General features: G+C 34.7%; 1 protein-coding gene across 1 annotated transcript; it reads right to left on the reverse strand.

The window, feature by feature from the left end:
- Positions 1-11,117: 11,117 nt before the first annotated feature.
- Positions 11,118-12,053, reverse strand: LOC143655073 (olfactory receptor 4F15-like). The gene has a single exon (XM_077126618.1). The coding sequence runs from the start codon at positions 12,051-12,053 to the stop codon at positions 11,118-11,120; it is 936 nt and encodes a 311-aa protein (XP_076982733.1).
- Positions 12,054-17,542: the final 5,489 nt, after the last annotated feature.

The raw sequence follows: 17,542 nt of genomic DNA on the forward strand, positions 1-17,542 counted from the left end.
ATCACTGTCTAAAATACTTTATGAGACCCTATAATTTGCTGAATTATCTTTATATTAATAGGCCTAAGGAAGTTTAGACTGGTTTGTAGTAGACCAGATGTAAGAAGTTTAATTCCTTGAGATGGCACCATAAATAATGACTATTTTACAAACAAAATTACAATTTTTCTGATTTCTGATTTCAGTCCCAACATGTAAAGGGCTTGCAAATTGTCACTCCCAACTCTACAACAAAAAAAGTGCTGAGGAGACTGAAAATCAATGACTTGGCATCTATTACCTAATACATAATGCAGCTTTCAACAAAAAAAAAATGTAAGGCATAATAAAAGGTAAGGTTATAGCTTCAAAACAGTGTGCTGCTGATACAAGGACAGGCATATAAATCAATGAAATTGCACAGAAATCAACTCTCATATTTATGGCCATCTGAGTTTTGAAAAAGGGGCAAAGACTACTCAATTGAGAAAGACTGTCTCTTCAACAAATTGTGCTAGGAAAACTGGAGCTCTGTTTCCCAAAACAGTGAAGGATGACCCCTACCTCACACCGTATACAAAAAAATCAAGTCAACATGGATCAAAGACCTAAATATAAGAGCTAGTTTCTTCAATCAAACTCATTGAAGAAAACATAGGGAAGGATCTTCAGGACCTTGTGTTAGGCAATGATTGCTTAGACTTTATGCCCAAAGCACAAGAAACAAACAAACAAAAAAACAGATAAATGGAACCTCATCAAAATTAAAAGTTTTGTGCCTCAAAGGACTTTATCTTGAAAGTAAAATTACAACTTATACACTGGGGGAAAAAATTGGAAACTATATATCTGAAAATGTTCAATAACCAGAAAATATAAATAAATCCTTCAACTCATGAACAAAAAGACAAATAACTCAATTTAAAAAATGGGCAAGGGTGGTTCAAAGGTCCCTCAGTGGCAGAATTCTTGCTTGCCATGCCGGAGATCTGGGTTTGATTCCTGGAGCCTGCCCATGCCAGAAAAAAAAATAAGCAAAAGATATGAGTAGACGTTTCTCCAAAAAGATATACAAATTGTCATAAAGCAAACAAAAGGATGCTCAACATCATTAGCCATTAGGAAAATACAAATCAATACCACAATGAGATACCATTTCACAACCAATTAGAATGACTGCTATTAAAAAAAAAAAAGAAAATAACAAGTACTGGAGAGGATGTGGAAAAACAGGAACATTCAAGCATTGCTGGTGTGAATTTAAAATGGTGCAGCCACTGTAGAAAATGGTTTGGCAGTTCCTCAGAAAGTTAGGTATAGAATTACCATATGGAAATCCCACTTCTATTATATAGCTAAAAGAAGTGAAAGGAGGGTCTCAAACAGATATTTGCACAGCAATGTTCATAGTGACATTATTCACAACTGCCAAAAGATGGGATAAACTCAAGTGTCCATGAATATAGATTCATTCAAATGTGGTATATATACACAATTGAATATTATTCAGTCACAAAAGAATTGAAGTACTGATATATACAACACCATGGATGAACCTTGAAGACATAATGTTGAGTGAAATAAGCCAGACATAAAAGGACAAATACTGTATAATCTCACTGATATGAAATAATTATAATAAACAAAGTCTAAGAGGAAGAGTCTAGAATGTAAATTACCAAGGGACAGGGTGGAAGTAGGGTATAAGGAGTCACCAATTAAAACATGCAGAATTCCTATTTGGTGGTGATGATTAGCAGCATATAATTATATAATAAATGAGGTCAAGAGGGGAACTATTAAGTTACGTATATGGTACTAAAATCCATTTTTTTAAAAATACATGGAACTACACTACACTGTGAACCCTAATTAAACCATGGATTAGTATTAATAGTATAATTAAAAAGATGTGCTTTCATCAACTGAAGCAAATGTACCACACTAAAGCAATGTTACTAATAGGGTAGTATATGAGAAACCTGTATTCTATGCATGATTGTTATGTTAACCCACAACATATCCAATAAAAAACAAACTAGGCAAATAAGTTCTACAGGTGACATTTATTTGTATAAATATTTTCAGAAACCATGCATACTGTTACCACATAACTCAAGTATAGTGTTGTAACCCAGAAAGGAATTCATATTATAAGTGAACACTTTTGCCTTATTTCCACCAAAGTAGTTTATTATGAAATTAGTTTTAGACACAATGCCCCATATACGAAGTTGAACTTCTTTGATTCTTAGAAGATTAATTTTTCCCTATATAAAAGTAATAACTTAGGCTGTCTTTATAAATATTTTAATTCCTTATTTTGAATAAATATGTGTTATTTTCTATTATTAATTTTGGCAAATGGTATATTTTTATGAGAGGTTATTAAAAATCATTTCTACTCCATTAACATTGAAAACTTAAAGACGCATACCAGTGGTTGTTCTGGAAATTTTTCAAATGGAGGAGAATCCTGTTTCCAGATTTGAGACACTATAGAGGAAAGCTTTTGGGTTATTGGGGCAGATGAAGGCAGGCTGTTTGTGCAACGGTGTCTCCTAATATTCTCCTGAAAATGCCCTCTTAAGATATGCAGTGAAGGTAGTAAACTGTCATTCCAGGAAAAAAGGGATGGAAGTGGTATAGCCTAAAGGTTCTCAGGGCATAGAAGAAATATTTTCCCAAAACAGAAAAAAGATGATTTGAAAATGCAAAAGAAATGGATATCCTAGAAACTAATCTCATTGTTTGTTCAGTCTCATCTTAAGAGTAACTTTTAAATGTAATCTTAAAATTGTTAAGCTAGAAATTGTAAATTAGCCTTAGAATGTAGCCTTTAAAACAGCCTTTGAATATAACTTGAAAGCTGGAAAATGGCTGTTAATGGGAGCTCCTAGCCTCAAAAAGGAGCAATATGTAAATGTAAAGTCTGCACCAGACCTGAGTAAGCTAATGTAAATGTAAAGTCTGTATCCAGACCTCCCAGGTATGAATAGGACTCTCATCTATCTCCCTCAACTGGGAGGCACCTTTCCCAGGTGTCACAGGATGTCAATCCTGAAGGAAATATGAAATAGCTAAGATAAACTATTGAAGTTTTCCAGACCTCTCTTACTTGTTAACTAGATGAGTATGTCTCTTTGTCTCTGATAAAAGCAAATTGAACATTCAGTTAAGGGAGGATGATTTGGGAAATCTCTCCATTCTTCCTGCCAAAATAAATAAATGTCTTTTTCCTCCTCAACCCCCATCAGTGTGACCTCTGTTAGTGGTGCAGAGTGATGAACCCAGATTTGGAAAGTGCCCCTTCTACATCACAGCCAGTCTATAATACTGACAGAGAGTACCATAGCTCCCCAGGCTGCATAAAGAAGCAAAGAGGCAAACATTGTCCATCAAAAAAGCTTCCTCCCCCCCACTCCCATGGGTTTGACTTTGGTTTTTTAATCTTTTGGTTCTTTACCCAAACAAAGTCATTATAACTGTTCTTGTATTTGTCTCTCAATCATTTCTTTCTTCTTCCTAATAATTTCATATTTAAAAGATTTATGAACATCATTTCAAAGTCTGACATATCAAAGAAAATGTAATAGGAAATTATTATTTGATGATTTGTTTGAGGTGTCTAAAATGCATACATATAAAGTACAATTTAGATACATATCATACTTGGATAATATGTATGGGAAAGACTGGAGAAAGGAGAAGGCTATATTACAACCTGATGAAGAGAAGAGCAGAAGTTATAAATCCTGAATGTTTTATACTAATTTTTTGATGCCTTGGGCAAGGTGGTTAACTTTCTTTATATGCTACAGTTTCTTTGTTTTAAAAAATGATGATATTGGCATATGCCCTTTCTCTGTCTCATACAATTCTTCTTCAGTGACATAAGATCAACTAATGTAATACTTCTCCAGCCATCATACTCCCAGCCCTAGATATTAAAAAAAGGTAAGGAAAAAACAATCTGAAAAGACAAAATAGACATCAGGACCATCTTATTTATTACTCATATTTGGGAATTATGAGACATTATTCAAATAATTACTTGATTAATATGTTAAGGTCATGATGGAAAAGGGAGAAATATGAAAGAAATATATAGGTAATATAAGCAGAAATGTAGAAATTCTAGGAGGAATTGTTAGATATCAAAAAGACTTGTTAGAAATTAAAAACACTATAACATAAATGAAGAATGTCTTTGTTGGTTCTTCAGTAGATTTCCAAAGCTAAGGAAAGAATTAGTAAGCATCAATAGAAACATCCCAAACTGAAATACTAACAGAGGTAGAATGGGAAAAAAACAAATAAATGTCCAAGAACCCTGGAGCATAGTTGTGATGGACTCAGATGTCAACTTGACCAGTTGACCATTGTTCTGTTTCTGTGGATGTAAATCATTAGCATGTGAAATTCATCTATGGCTGCTGACACCTGCAGTTGGCTAAAGGGAGTGCCCGCCATAATGAATGACAATTAACTTAATTAGCTGGAGGCAAACAAGAGAGATCAGAAGAAAGCTCAGCAGTTGCAGCATACCTCATCTCAGCACTCAGACACAGACTTTGGAGATGCAGAAAGGAATCATCCCAAGGAAAGCCTTCTCATGTGACAGAGAAACCTAGAGGAAGGCCAGTCACCTTTCCCCTGAAAAACTGTGAATTTGTAACTAAATAAATCCCCTTATTAAAAGCTAATCCATCATTGGTGTGTTGCACTCTGGCAGCTTTAGCAAACCAAAACAATAGTAAGAAGGAATAATAAAAATTTGAAAAGAAAGTGAAAAAAGAGACAGAACAGAGCAGAAAAAATATTTGAAGTAACAAAGACAAAAAATTCCAAAATCAATGACAAGACACCAAGCCACAGATCTAGAACTCAGAGAATACTAAGCAAGAAAAATACCAAAGAAAAAAAAATTATACCTAGATATGTCATATGTAAAGTGAGGTAAACCAAAGATAAAGACAAAATCTTGAAAGAAGCTGGATGTTAAAAATGACTTACCTATAGAGGAACAAGCATATTACTAAGTCCGATGGTATCATTTATTGCCTGCCGTAAATGACTAAGGGCTAATGGAGAGGTCTTGTTCCTGGGCATTTCTTTGTTTCTGAAGATAGACTTAGAAGTAGGGCACCCTTATGTCTAGTCAATCTGTAAATTTAAAAGAATAATTAGAAATTGGGTGCTACATTCTCCCTCAGAGACCTCTTATTGTTCATCAGATTTTTCCTTGTCTTTTATTTCTTTAGCACAAGCACAGCAGTTGCTTTTCCAGTTTTCTTATTGAAGGGCTTTGATTAGGAGGGATCCAGTAATATATTGAACTGAAAAATAGTTTAATTTGCAAGCATTAATTTGATTTGAATCTCAATCTCAAAATATTTAGCCAAATGTATTAGAATTTGTTTTACTTTGCTAAAATTGAATGCATAACACCAGAAATGAAATGGATTTTACAAAGGGGAATTATTTAGTTATAAATTACGAATATCAGAAGGCACATGGCAATGTCTGCTGGCTTCTATCCCAGCTTTATGGTTCAAACAGTTTTCCCAAGGGCATATCCTCTCTGCATGTCCAAACATCTGGATCTGAGCTGGCTCTGAGCTCTTGTCTTCTGACACCTTCTTTTAAGCTTCACTCATGGTGAAAGGCATTTCCTTTAGCCAAATGCAGACATAATCAGCCATAGATGAAATTCACATGTTGATGATTTAAGTCCACAACAACAGAACAGCTGGAAATTGTTCTGTTCATTACCTAACTTGAACATAACTGCACTTTGAAGCATTCACTGTGTAGTGTCCTTTCCCTTCAGTTAAAGAACTCCCTTTAACATTGCTAATAGGGCAGGTCTAGTGGGGATGAACCCCCTCAGCTTTTGTTTAGTTGGGAATGTCTTAATGTCCCTCTTATTTTGGAAAGAATGTCCCTCTGGATATAAAATTTTTGGCTGGTATTTGTTTTCTTTTAGCACTTTATTTCAGCCCACTGCCTTCTTGCCCCCATGATTTTGGATGAGAAATCAGTGCTCAATCTAACTGGAAGTCCCTGCCCTTAAAATATTGCTTTCCTCTTGCAACATTCAGAACTCTCTCCTTGCCCTATCACTCAATAGTGTGATCAATATATGATGGGGTGTATTTTTCTTCATGTTTATCCTGTCTGGTGTTCTCTGGGATTCTTCTATGTGAACCATCACTTCTTTTGCTAAGTTTGGAAATTTCTCAGTCATTATTTCTTTGAACATTCCTGCTGCTCCTTTCTCTCTTTGTTCTCCTTCTGGGATTCCCATAACGTATGTATCAGTGTGCCTGATGGGGCCTCAGAGTTGTCTTAGGATAGTTTCACATTATATAGTTTTTTTTCCTTTCTGCTCCTCAGTATGACTCATTTCAAGGGTCTTGACTTAAGGTTTACTGATTCTTTATTCTGCCAAGTCCAGTCTGGTCTTTAGTTCTCTGTATTTTGTTTCATCAACTTGAACATTTTTTTTTCTTTTTTTTAACATGAATATTTTTAAGATCATTTTTAAGTGCTTTGTTTGGTATGACCACATTCTGGTGATTATACTAGAAGCCACTGTACACTTTGGATGGCTTATATGATATGTGAATATATATCAATAAAATTGCTTTCTAAAAAAAGTCAACCAACAGAATATTTGGAAAACATATACATGAATCGAGTATTATATCCAGAATATATGAATAACTCCTACAACTCTACAACAAAAAGACAAAAACTCAATGTATAAAGTGAATAAAGGATTGAAGAGTAGTTACTCCAAAGATGTAAAAATGGCCAACAAGCATGTGAAAAAGTGTTCAATATCATTAGCCATAGGGAAATGCAACTCAAAACCAAAATGCAATACCAACTCACACCCACCTAAATGGTTATTATAAAATTAAAAAAAAACAGATAACAAGGGTTGAAGAGAATATGGAGAAATAGGAATCTTAGAACATGTTTGGTGGGAATATAAAATGGTACACCTACTGCAAAAAAACAATTTGGCAGTTTCTCAAAAAGTTAAATATGTAACTACCATATGTTCTGACAATCCTACTTCTAGATATATATCCAAAGACTTTAAAGAAGGAAATCAGACGATATTTGTACAACAATGTTCATAGAAGCACTTCACAATAGGCAAAAGATGAAAATAATGCAAATAACTTCAGCAAATGAATAGATAAACAAAATATATTAAATACATGCACATGGAAAAAGATACAGCTGTTAAAAAGAATTAAGTTCTGATAAATGCTACTACATGGATGAACCTTGAAGACATCATGTTGAGTGAAATAAGTCAGACACAAAGAGATAGATATTGTGTGATTTGATATAAAAACTTGCTAGAACATACAAATTCATAGAGAGAGAAAGTAGACTAAGGTTATGGAGGAGTAATTGGAAGGTGACGCACTATGGGTGAAGTGCATCCAAGTGACGCACTATGGATCTCTTCGTGGTGATCAGAAATTTCTGATACTGGATGGTTGTGAGAGTAGCACAACATTGTGAATGTGATTAATCCCACTGAATTGTATGTTTGGGAGTGGTTGAGATGGAAAAGTTTGCATTGTATATATGTTTTGGCAATTAAAAAAAAAAGACCAAAGAGGCAATAACAGCTAAATACAGTATATGATCCTGGAGTGGATATAATAATGGAGGAGAAAAGGCTCAAAATACCTTATTAGAACATATGGGGAAATGATACATAGACTGTAAGCCTTACATTAATGTTAAATTTCCCAAACTTCATTGCTCTACTTAAGTTGCTTCCATAAGCTAATGCCGTTGTTCTCAGGAAAAGTATATGGAAGTATTGAGTGTACGAGAAACATTATGTATGCAACCTATTATCAAGTATTTAGAAGATAGATGAATAAATGGAAAGACAGATGATAGATGATGATGATGATAGATAGATTAGAAATATATTGATGACAGATTAGATAGGTAGATATAGATGATAGATGGATGAAGAATATTAGATTCAGGTATAAAAACTGGATTTAGGTGTCTAAGTATGAGATATGCTGGAGTTCTCTGTATAGGTTTTGTCTTATTTTTGCAACTGTCTTGTAAGTTTCAAATTATTTCAAATAAAAAGATAAAAAAGTCAACTCCTTACTCACTAAAATAGTAACCGTGGGATTTCAGAGTTCTGGAACTGTGTAAGCAAGAGTTTTCTGTATTTTCCAAATTTCTTGTATATTCCTTTTAAAATAATAAAAAAAAATAAGTGCCTGTATTAGTTAGGGTTCTCTAGAGAAACATAATCAACCGGGAACACTTGCAAATATAAAATTTATGAAAGTGTCTCATGTGACCGTAGGAATACAGAGTCCAAAATCCACAGGGCAGGCTCCGAAGCCGATGACTCCAATGGATGGCCTGGATGAACTCCACAGGAGAGGCTCACCAGCCAAAGCAGGAATGCAACCTGTCTCCTCTGAGTCCTCCTTAAAAGGCTTCCCATGATTGCATTTAGCATCACTAATTGCAGAAGACACTCCCCTTTGGCTGATTACAAATGGAATCAGCTGTGGATGTAGCTAACGTGATCATGACCTAATCCTATGAAATGTCCTCATTGCAACAGACAGGCCAGCGCTTGCCCAATCAGATGAACAGGTACCACAACTTGGCCAAGTTGACACCTGTCCCTAACCATGACAGTGCCCAAGTAGCACTATTAGAGATGAGGAATTGCCAACCAAGTTATACTTGGTAAAAAGAATAACCCAAAGATTGACATTAGCTAGGCCAAATAACAAAGAATAAAGCAAAATTATTGTAAAGAGGTTGCTCGTCAACAGGAGGGAAGGAAGATGGGATGGTAGTGAAAATGGATTTTTTCCAGATTGTAAAACTTAAACCCACTTGGTGTTTGGATTTAATTGAAAAATCAATGGAAAGTATCAATACGTATACGAAAGATTTGAAACCATGCTTATGATTGCCAAAAGTCAAATGTACTGCCTGTATCAGTAATGTTAAACAAGCAAACAGAAATATATTCACTAAAGAATAATCAATATAAAGTATACAGAATGATTTAATAACTTATTCTTAAAAACGAATTAGAAACGAGTAATGGCAATATTACACACACCTTTAAATTGCACCTGATGTCAAGAGAATTAAGTAGGAAATTCACATATACTTGATAGGAAATGGATGGGGCAGGGCTCTAAAAATGTTAGCACTTTTATAAGTTCAAAGCATAATAATAATAAATGCCATAAAACAGAACTGAAATCCCTAGGTAATAATTTTAATTCAATGACTACTCTAGAAATGAAAAATGGGTACCTACAGATCTAGGGATATTCACAACTGTACTCTGAATTATCATCACTAGAAAGCTCTTTCCTTGGCTATGTCTCTGATTTTAGTAGCATATGAATCTGATCAATCAGAGCCATAAAGATAAATCAAAGAGCCTAAAATCAGCTTGCACTTACTCCAACTTTGCTACATCCACATGAAAGAAACCTCTTCCCCATGCAACTGATTTGACTCACTTCCACTAAAGTGTAATGAAAATAAACAATATTTGTTTCAGTAAAGACCTAAATTCCTTTAGACTGTAAATTTTGTCAAAGTCAAGGCAATGTATAATATTTATTGAACATCTATCCATAATTCCAAGAACACTATTTTGCACACAGTTGAAAATTTGCTATCATTAGTAGCCAGGCCAATATACACTAATTCTATCATAGTTTCACTTGTAAGCATCATCATATTTGACTGAACATGGGAGGAACTGTGACTTTCTTTTGTGTGGCTGGTTTTCAGTGCTTGCTTTTAAGTTGGCCAAGCTTGTACGTTGGTCTAAGTTGATCTCATTCTTATTTCTAACAATATTTATCCAATGTAAAAACTGGACCCAATCTGTCCAATATTTATGTCCTCAAGACATATGCAGAGAAATAGAGATTGCATTGTAACCTCCATTCTTAAAGGGCACAGAGACTGCCTGTCAAAGCACCCTAGTATCTCTTGTGTCACCAATTGAGAAGTTGACTCATATTCATTCAATGAATGAGTGTGACATCTGCAGACCATTTTCAAAGTGCTCTTACCAAAAAAGACAGCAAAATGTGTAATGATCTATGGTTCAGTGAAGAGACACAGCTTTGCAAGATATGAGAAAAGGCACTGTAATATTTAAGACTAAAAGTAATTGTTGTTAGAATTCTACAGGAGGCCAAGTATGCGTGCAGAGAAATTAACACCAGTGATCACAATTTTGTAGCTCAAAAAATGCCTTTGTCAAGATTCCACATTAAAATCTGTGAAAAACGACAAATTTTTGTATTTTGTTTAAGGTTTTTAAATGTATTCTATTATTACATGACAACATTTGTTGTAAAAATATAAAAATTACAGGTAAGGATGGAAGATAAGTGCACAAAGGGGATAGCTATATTCTTATGAGAGAAAATATCACCATTAACATTTTGCTTATACACATATATTACTTAAAAATAGATTATATTTTTTTATTATCTCCCTTTTCATTTATTAATCTATATTAAGCACTTTTCCATGTTATTAAATTTTAATTCTATAATAATTGTCTGGTATGTACATTATATATTTAGACTGATTAGAATGAATATGTGGCCACAGAACTTAAAGATGATTGCTAAATTTTAACCATAACCAACGAAATTCAGGAAAGAAAGCAGAACAACAAAAAAAGATATGGGATGCAAATAGATAATGATATACGATGTTAACAAGGGCACCAAGTAGAGGGCAAGACAGCTTGAAAATATTTGTATGGTTATCTTGAGAAAAAATTTACACTATTATTTAAAATGTGTGAAAGCTATTCTTGGCACTATTCTTTGGGACCCATAAAGTAAAGATTAATATAATCGTGGATAGTTCTATCTTTTATATAAAAGTCCTCCTCTCTTTTCAGGTAAGAATCTTACTAATTCTTCAGTGGGAATAAAATAGACCCACTACACCAGTGATAGGAAGTCCGTGAACGCTGAAATTCTGAAAGATAAAAAGATGGACCCTTCTTCATGGTTACTGCTATGAACAGTCAATAGTGTCTTGGAAGTAAGCTTCAATCAAGTCATCTAAATGATGATTCTAAAGATTTTCACCTGACCAAACACTCTCCTCATTGCCATCTTCATTTCTCTATTCCTGAATGTATAAATGACTGGATTTAGAAAAGGAGTTAAAATAGCATCAAACAGAGCTAGAAATTTATCCAGATGTGTTGAAGGAGATGGCCACATATAGAAAAAAATCAGTGGACCAAAGAATAAAACCACCACAGAAATATGAGCTGACAGAGTAGAAAGAGCTTTGGATGAACCACCAGAGGAGTGTTTCTGAAGACTGGCCAGGATGAAGATGTAAGAAAGGATGAGCAAAAAGAAAGCTCCCAAAGAAATGAACCCACTATTAACAGTCACCATGAACTCCAATCTATAGGTTTCTGTGCAAGCAAGTTTGATGAGCTGAGGTATGTCACAGTAAAAGCTATCTAATACATTAGGGCCACAGAAGGGCAAATTTACAATAAAAGCCAACTGGGTCAATGAGTGCATAAGACCAATGGCGCAGGCAACCACTAATATCAAAATGCACATCCATGGGGTCATGATTTCCAGGTAATTGAGGCTTATATATGGCCACATATCTTCAAAAGCCATGGCTATGAGCCGCACCATCTCAGTGCTTCCAACTGCATGGCTAAAGAAGATCTGAGCTAAACAGCCTCCAAAGGAGATGGCTTTCTGCTTCTTGAAAAGATCACAAATCATCTTGGGTGCTGCAATGGAACAAAACAGCAGGTCAATGATGGAGAGGTTGGCAAGCAGAAAGTACATGGGGGAGTGTAGGTAAGCGTCAGAGGTCACAGTGACCACTGTGAGGAGGTTTCCCATCGTACTGGACACATAGAAAAGGAAGAAAAAGCAAAAGAGAAGAAGCTGAATCTCCCAGGAATTGGAGAGGCCCAGGAACACAAACTCAGACACTACAAAGTGGTTGGCTCCATTCATTGTTCAATTGGTATGTTCAATCTCATGTTACCTACAGGAGGAAATAAGAAAATGTAAATTAGTAGTACTACATTAATATCCTCTATAAAAAAATATCTAAATTATGGTAGTCAAATGCCACCTGATCATTTCATAAAAATCAAATAACAACCTTTTACTATTAATACTATAGTTATAGAAGACATAAATGAGTTGTGTTGTGGCCTTGCTAACATGAAGTATGGTGAATGATCTAGAGGACTGATCATACTAATCACATATATTAGACAGATTAAGAGGGCTATACTTATTGTGAAAAGAATTGTAAGATTCTGTGGCTTTGTTTTTGTTGCTTCAGCCAGAAATTATTTCTCAATTGTATACTTCTGAAAAAATTCATTCTTCAATGTTTAGTTCAAATGGCACCGCTTCAACCAAACGTCACTCATAACCAACTGTACATCCATTTTTACTTACTTTGTTTTGAGTTTATGTACAAGAAACTTATCTAAATACCAGAGATGCTACAAAAAACAAACTAGAAAAAAATAAATATCTTTATTGATTTGCATTCTGTCAGAGAAGGACAGGCAATTAAACAATAATAAAGATGATAGATAGTGTGTCTGATGATGATTTTGCCATGGAGACTATAAAGCAAGGAAAGAGGATAGAACAGTATGGAGAATGCTTTGATAGACTGGAGTAGACAGGGAAGTTTTTGCTGGTTGTTTGGATTTGAGAAGAAATCACAAGAAAGTGAATGAGTGAGACATGAAGATACTTGGAACATGAAGAAAACAGCAAGAGTAAAACCTGAAGCATGAGCATACTTGATGTATTCAAAGAGCTATTAGAAAATCAGTAGGGCTGAACCTGAGTACATAAGGGGGACAGTGTAGTACATGAGGTCTGAGAGGTAGCAGAGACCGACAATCACAAAAAATGGCCTTGTGAGCCATTGTAAGGACTTTATTAAAGCAGTGAGTGAGATAAAAAGCAAGTGGAGGACACTGAACTAAAGGATGATAAAATCAGCTACATTGTTAAAGTTACACTTAGGCTGCAGCCTTGTGAATATACTTCATAGTCTCAATGATATAATCAATGAGATTGGTTAGGGAGTACTGCAAAAATCCAAGCAAATGACAATGGTGGCTTAGATCAGGACAGGAGAGGTGGAATGATGAGATTTAGTTAGGTGCTAGTTATGCCGAGATGATGCATAGTGAGATTTACAGGGATATAGATGATACTGAGGCTTTTAGATGTGAAAAATCAAAGCTCACTGCATAAGTTTTCATATGAACAAAGCAAAAATGACCCCAAATCTACAAAATTATGAAAATGTATATTTAGTCACTAACTAATTAAGATTCTAGAATAAGGAAGCAGTTGAAGCTCTAAGTAGGAATTTGAAGCAAATAAAAAGAAGTAATCCCTTACAAAGCAAGTAGAAAACTATAGAATACATTAACAGTTGTATAGGCTGAAACGTTTTAGAACCCAACATGAATTTTTAAATAAAATAACAAAATAGCCTCTATTTATCATGCCATGTCCTAAACAAAGTTTAAGTTAACATTTCTCTTTTTTTAATGAACGATTTGGACTTTCAGGCCAATTACACTGAGCTCTTTAAACTTTTTTTCCCTAATGAGATTTTTCTGAAGCAGGAAAGCAAGAATAAGCATTGCTTTTGGTCACTTTAAACTTCACATTACCAGGGGTTTCAAAAGCTCGCTCATAGACACTCTATAAAATGTCACTAAATAAACAACCCAAAAGACACCCAAAATTGAAAATAAAGAGTAAAATAGTGGAACAATAGAAAGACTAGTTTCTACCTTTAGTTAAAAAGTTTTAAGTCAGTTGTAATCAGGCCTGCATGAATCCAGTATACAAAATTTCAGTAGTCACCTTACCAAGTGTAGACCAGATTGCAAAAAATTCAGATATTATTCATAAATAATATGTGAGCCTCTTAGACTGCAACAAATGATAAATGGTAAAGGGAAATCATTCTTTCTGTGTGATAAGAATTTCCATGCCAAAAACACATCTAAAATTACATTAGGAATCTGTGTGTACTCAATAGAAGAGCTCAAAAATGAACACTGGAATATTTACAGCCAAGCATCAGCTGTGCCTATATTTAATACATTCCTGTATGTAATATTTACTCTGCCTCTATGAAAAGGTAGGCAGAGAGAATAATCCTCCATAGTGTCTCTTTATGTGTATAGAGCTAGGATGAATTAAACAGTGGAAGAAATTTAGCTTTCTGGAAATAAGAAGCAAATAATTGTCAACATTGTGATAGAACAACTCTGCTGATGATTAAAACCTACTAATGATCAGAAACCAAAAAGGAAATTGCACATGTCAACCACTTCCACTTAAAGTAAATAGATAAAACATTCCCACAAATAAAGGTCTGGGGAGAGAGTGAGGGGGTGGGAAAACATTTCAAGCAATATCCAGATGACTCCTTTAATGCTAGAATTAATACATAAAGAGCCATGACATTCCATGAACACTCTCAAAAAGCTGAAGATGAATATTCTTTAGTGTAGAATGTAAGAGAAAACAACACTTCAGAACCAATAGATTAAATGATGAAAGCAAAAGAAAAGTAAGTGTGAAAGACCTATATTACCTACTGAATGAATAAACCAGTATGAATACTTCATACCCAGTTAGATTTAAAGGAATAGCCTGTCTTTTAATATTACTACTCCTTGTTTATGACATAAAACATTAAAGGCCTGCACTTAAAAAAATACCAATATAGAAGTACTCATAACCAATTTCAGTTAAATTTGATCAAAATGTTTCTTATTAAAAAACAGAAACAAGAGGTGCACAGGTGGTTCAGTGGTAGAATGCTTTCCTTCCATGTGGGAGACCCGGGCTCAATTTCCAGACCATGCACACACACACACACCCAAAAAAAGGCAGAAACACAAGCAAACAGAAACAAAAAATCCATTTTCTAAATTGATTACAAACTCCAGTACTTCTCATCCTTTCTATATACAGTGTCATTTCCAATGGTTTAGTATTTAAAGACTCCTGAAAATAAAAGAGCATTTTTATTAAATCTTCTCATAAAGTTATATCAAAAGTAACCACGTGGTAGAAAAAACAGTAAATCAAATCTTAACTTTTTAGCTAAATCATTTACTTGGATGGGGATCGATCATATGAAAGAAAAGTCACTGTACTGTAAAACAAGTCAACTATGGGTTATGGTGAATAATTTCCTCAAATAAAGGATCTTCTTTTGGGATTGAACTAAGAACTACTTTGTAGAAGCATATTTGTAATGATAATAGGTTGGGAGAAGAGACAAGACACATACTTCAGTAGAAGACCAAATCTCCACTGAGCACATCTTTACTGTAGCATTTACAACACTGCAGGGGAATTATGTGTTTTTAAGTCTCTCCTATTAAACCAATGATTCTCTGCTAAGGGTGTTTACCCCATAAGGGACATTTGACAATGTCTGGAGACATTTATACCTATCACAATTGGGAGGAGGTGGTGGTCCTGGCATCCAGTGGGTAGAGGCTGGGGATGGGGCTGTACATACTACAATGCACTGGACAGCACCTCACGACAAAGAACTATCCAGCAAAAATATCAAGAACATCTAGTATGGGAAGCCCTACTTTAAATTGCACGTATCTCTGAGGCAAGTTCTTCTATATCACTTAACCCCAGATTGTCCAGCACCATTCTTATCATGCAGTGTACATATAATTAGTGTTTGTTGGATGAATGAATAAGGGAGGATGGATAGGTGAATGGATGGAGAGAGGGAAAGATGATAAGCAAATTAGCAGATGAATAAATGAACTGAAGAAGAGCCAAAGGCAGTACAAAGGAAGAAAGATCTCTAAACAGTTGCTAACTAGCACTTGTTAGAAGCACTGGGAGTCTATAAAGACCACGTTCCATAACAAATGTAAACATCATGGAAGAATTCATCAACTTTACTAAAAATAAATGGCCATATACTTAATTTAATTTGCTTTGTGGATTTGCATGGATTTTGTCAGTCTCACAGAAGACATTCTTATACATTTTGAAGTTTATTATTAAAGAAAATAGATAATGTGCCACTAATAAAGTCATAGAAATAAACCAGTCAATAGAATTTCTGATCTAGTCCATATAATTCATCAGGGAACATCTAAATCATTTAGGACATACGACTTGACAATTCACATCTCTCTTGTTTGGTTATTCTGGGCTTTATCATTCTGACAGTTCAAATCTTCTTTCTTGCTTCCAACTGAAGTTTCTGTTTCTTTATTCTAAGTCTGCTTTCTCTTTTCTATTACTATTCTATTTCTATTAAGTAAAATTGCACATATTATAAGAAATCTCATATAAATCCTTACTGTACTTAAATTAAGAATTCAAATTGTTACCCCATCCTTTTACCTTTCCTCTTAAGATCTACTTCCATACCCTTAGACCCCTAAATTTGTCATTGTCTCTGAACCTTAACTATACCTATTTTGCATTACAGTGGCCCAAATTAGAGAGGGAGGAAAAAAACATTAAAAGTTCAACACACATCATAACAGATGGATTAATTACAAGTTAATATCATTAAGGCAGTTATTCTGCATCACAGCTGAAAATGATGGTAGGTCTCTAGGCATATAGGTGGCATCAGGTGGATTCTCAGGAAGACAGTTAATCAGTCAATCCTCCAAATTCTGTATGTATCATTTGGTTGTAGTTCCAAGAAATACCACCTAATAGTAGTCTCTTGTGGACTTCCTTTTTTAATTTTTCTGCAAATACAGATGTAAAAGAGGGCAAGTAAACTTAACTTTTAACATTTGTGTGTTATTAATTTCTCTTCATTCTTAACAAATAGATTAATGAGATAAAAAATAATAATTAAATCCTTTGCTAAGTCAAAGTGTCCCCAAATCGCTTGCCTATGCTAAGGACATCGCATTCTGCTCGTCCCAGCTCTCCTCCACAGCTTTAGTTTCAGGCTGAAAACCCCAAGACATATTTCGGGTACCAGGTGAAGTCAGTATCAGTTATTTGTCTTTCTTGAGTCTATAACTACCCTTATATACTCTGCAATATGATCTGTTCCTTTCCCTTATAATGTAACCTTTATGACCAAACCCAAAAATTTATTTGAAATCTGCAAATGGAGATTCTGCCACTAGACTATTTTTCTGAAACTAGATGTAACAGATTAAGTCCATTTTTTTTCCTATTAACTTGATATTCCATCTTTCCACCTACCTATTTGCAGACCACACCATCCTCAGGGAATTAGAGTACCCTGAGCTTCTGATGCTGCCACTGCTGTTATATAAAAAGTTGAGAGTAAAAAAAAATTAAAAGGAGGCTAATTAACAGCACTGGAGTATAGTGACCAGACATTGCTGTAGAGAACTGACTTTGCCATCCTACTCATGTGGTCATGGGAGTTGTCCCTGAAACCCCATAGGTTTGGTCAAAGCAAT

Source organism: Tamandua tetradactyla, chromosome 14, assembly GCF_023851605.1.
Source record: "Tamandua tetradactyla isolate mTamTet1 chromosome 14, mTamTet1.pri, whole genome shotgun sequence".
NCBI classification, from domain to species: domain Eukaryota; kingdom Metazoa; phylum Chordata; class Mammalia; order Pilosa; family Myrmecophagidae; genus Tamandua; species Tamandua tetradactyla.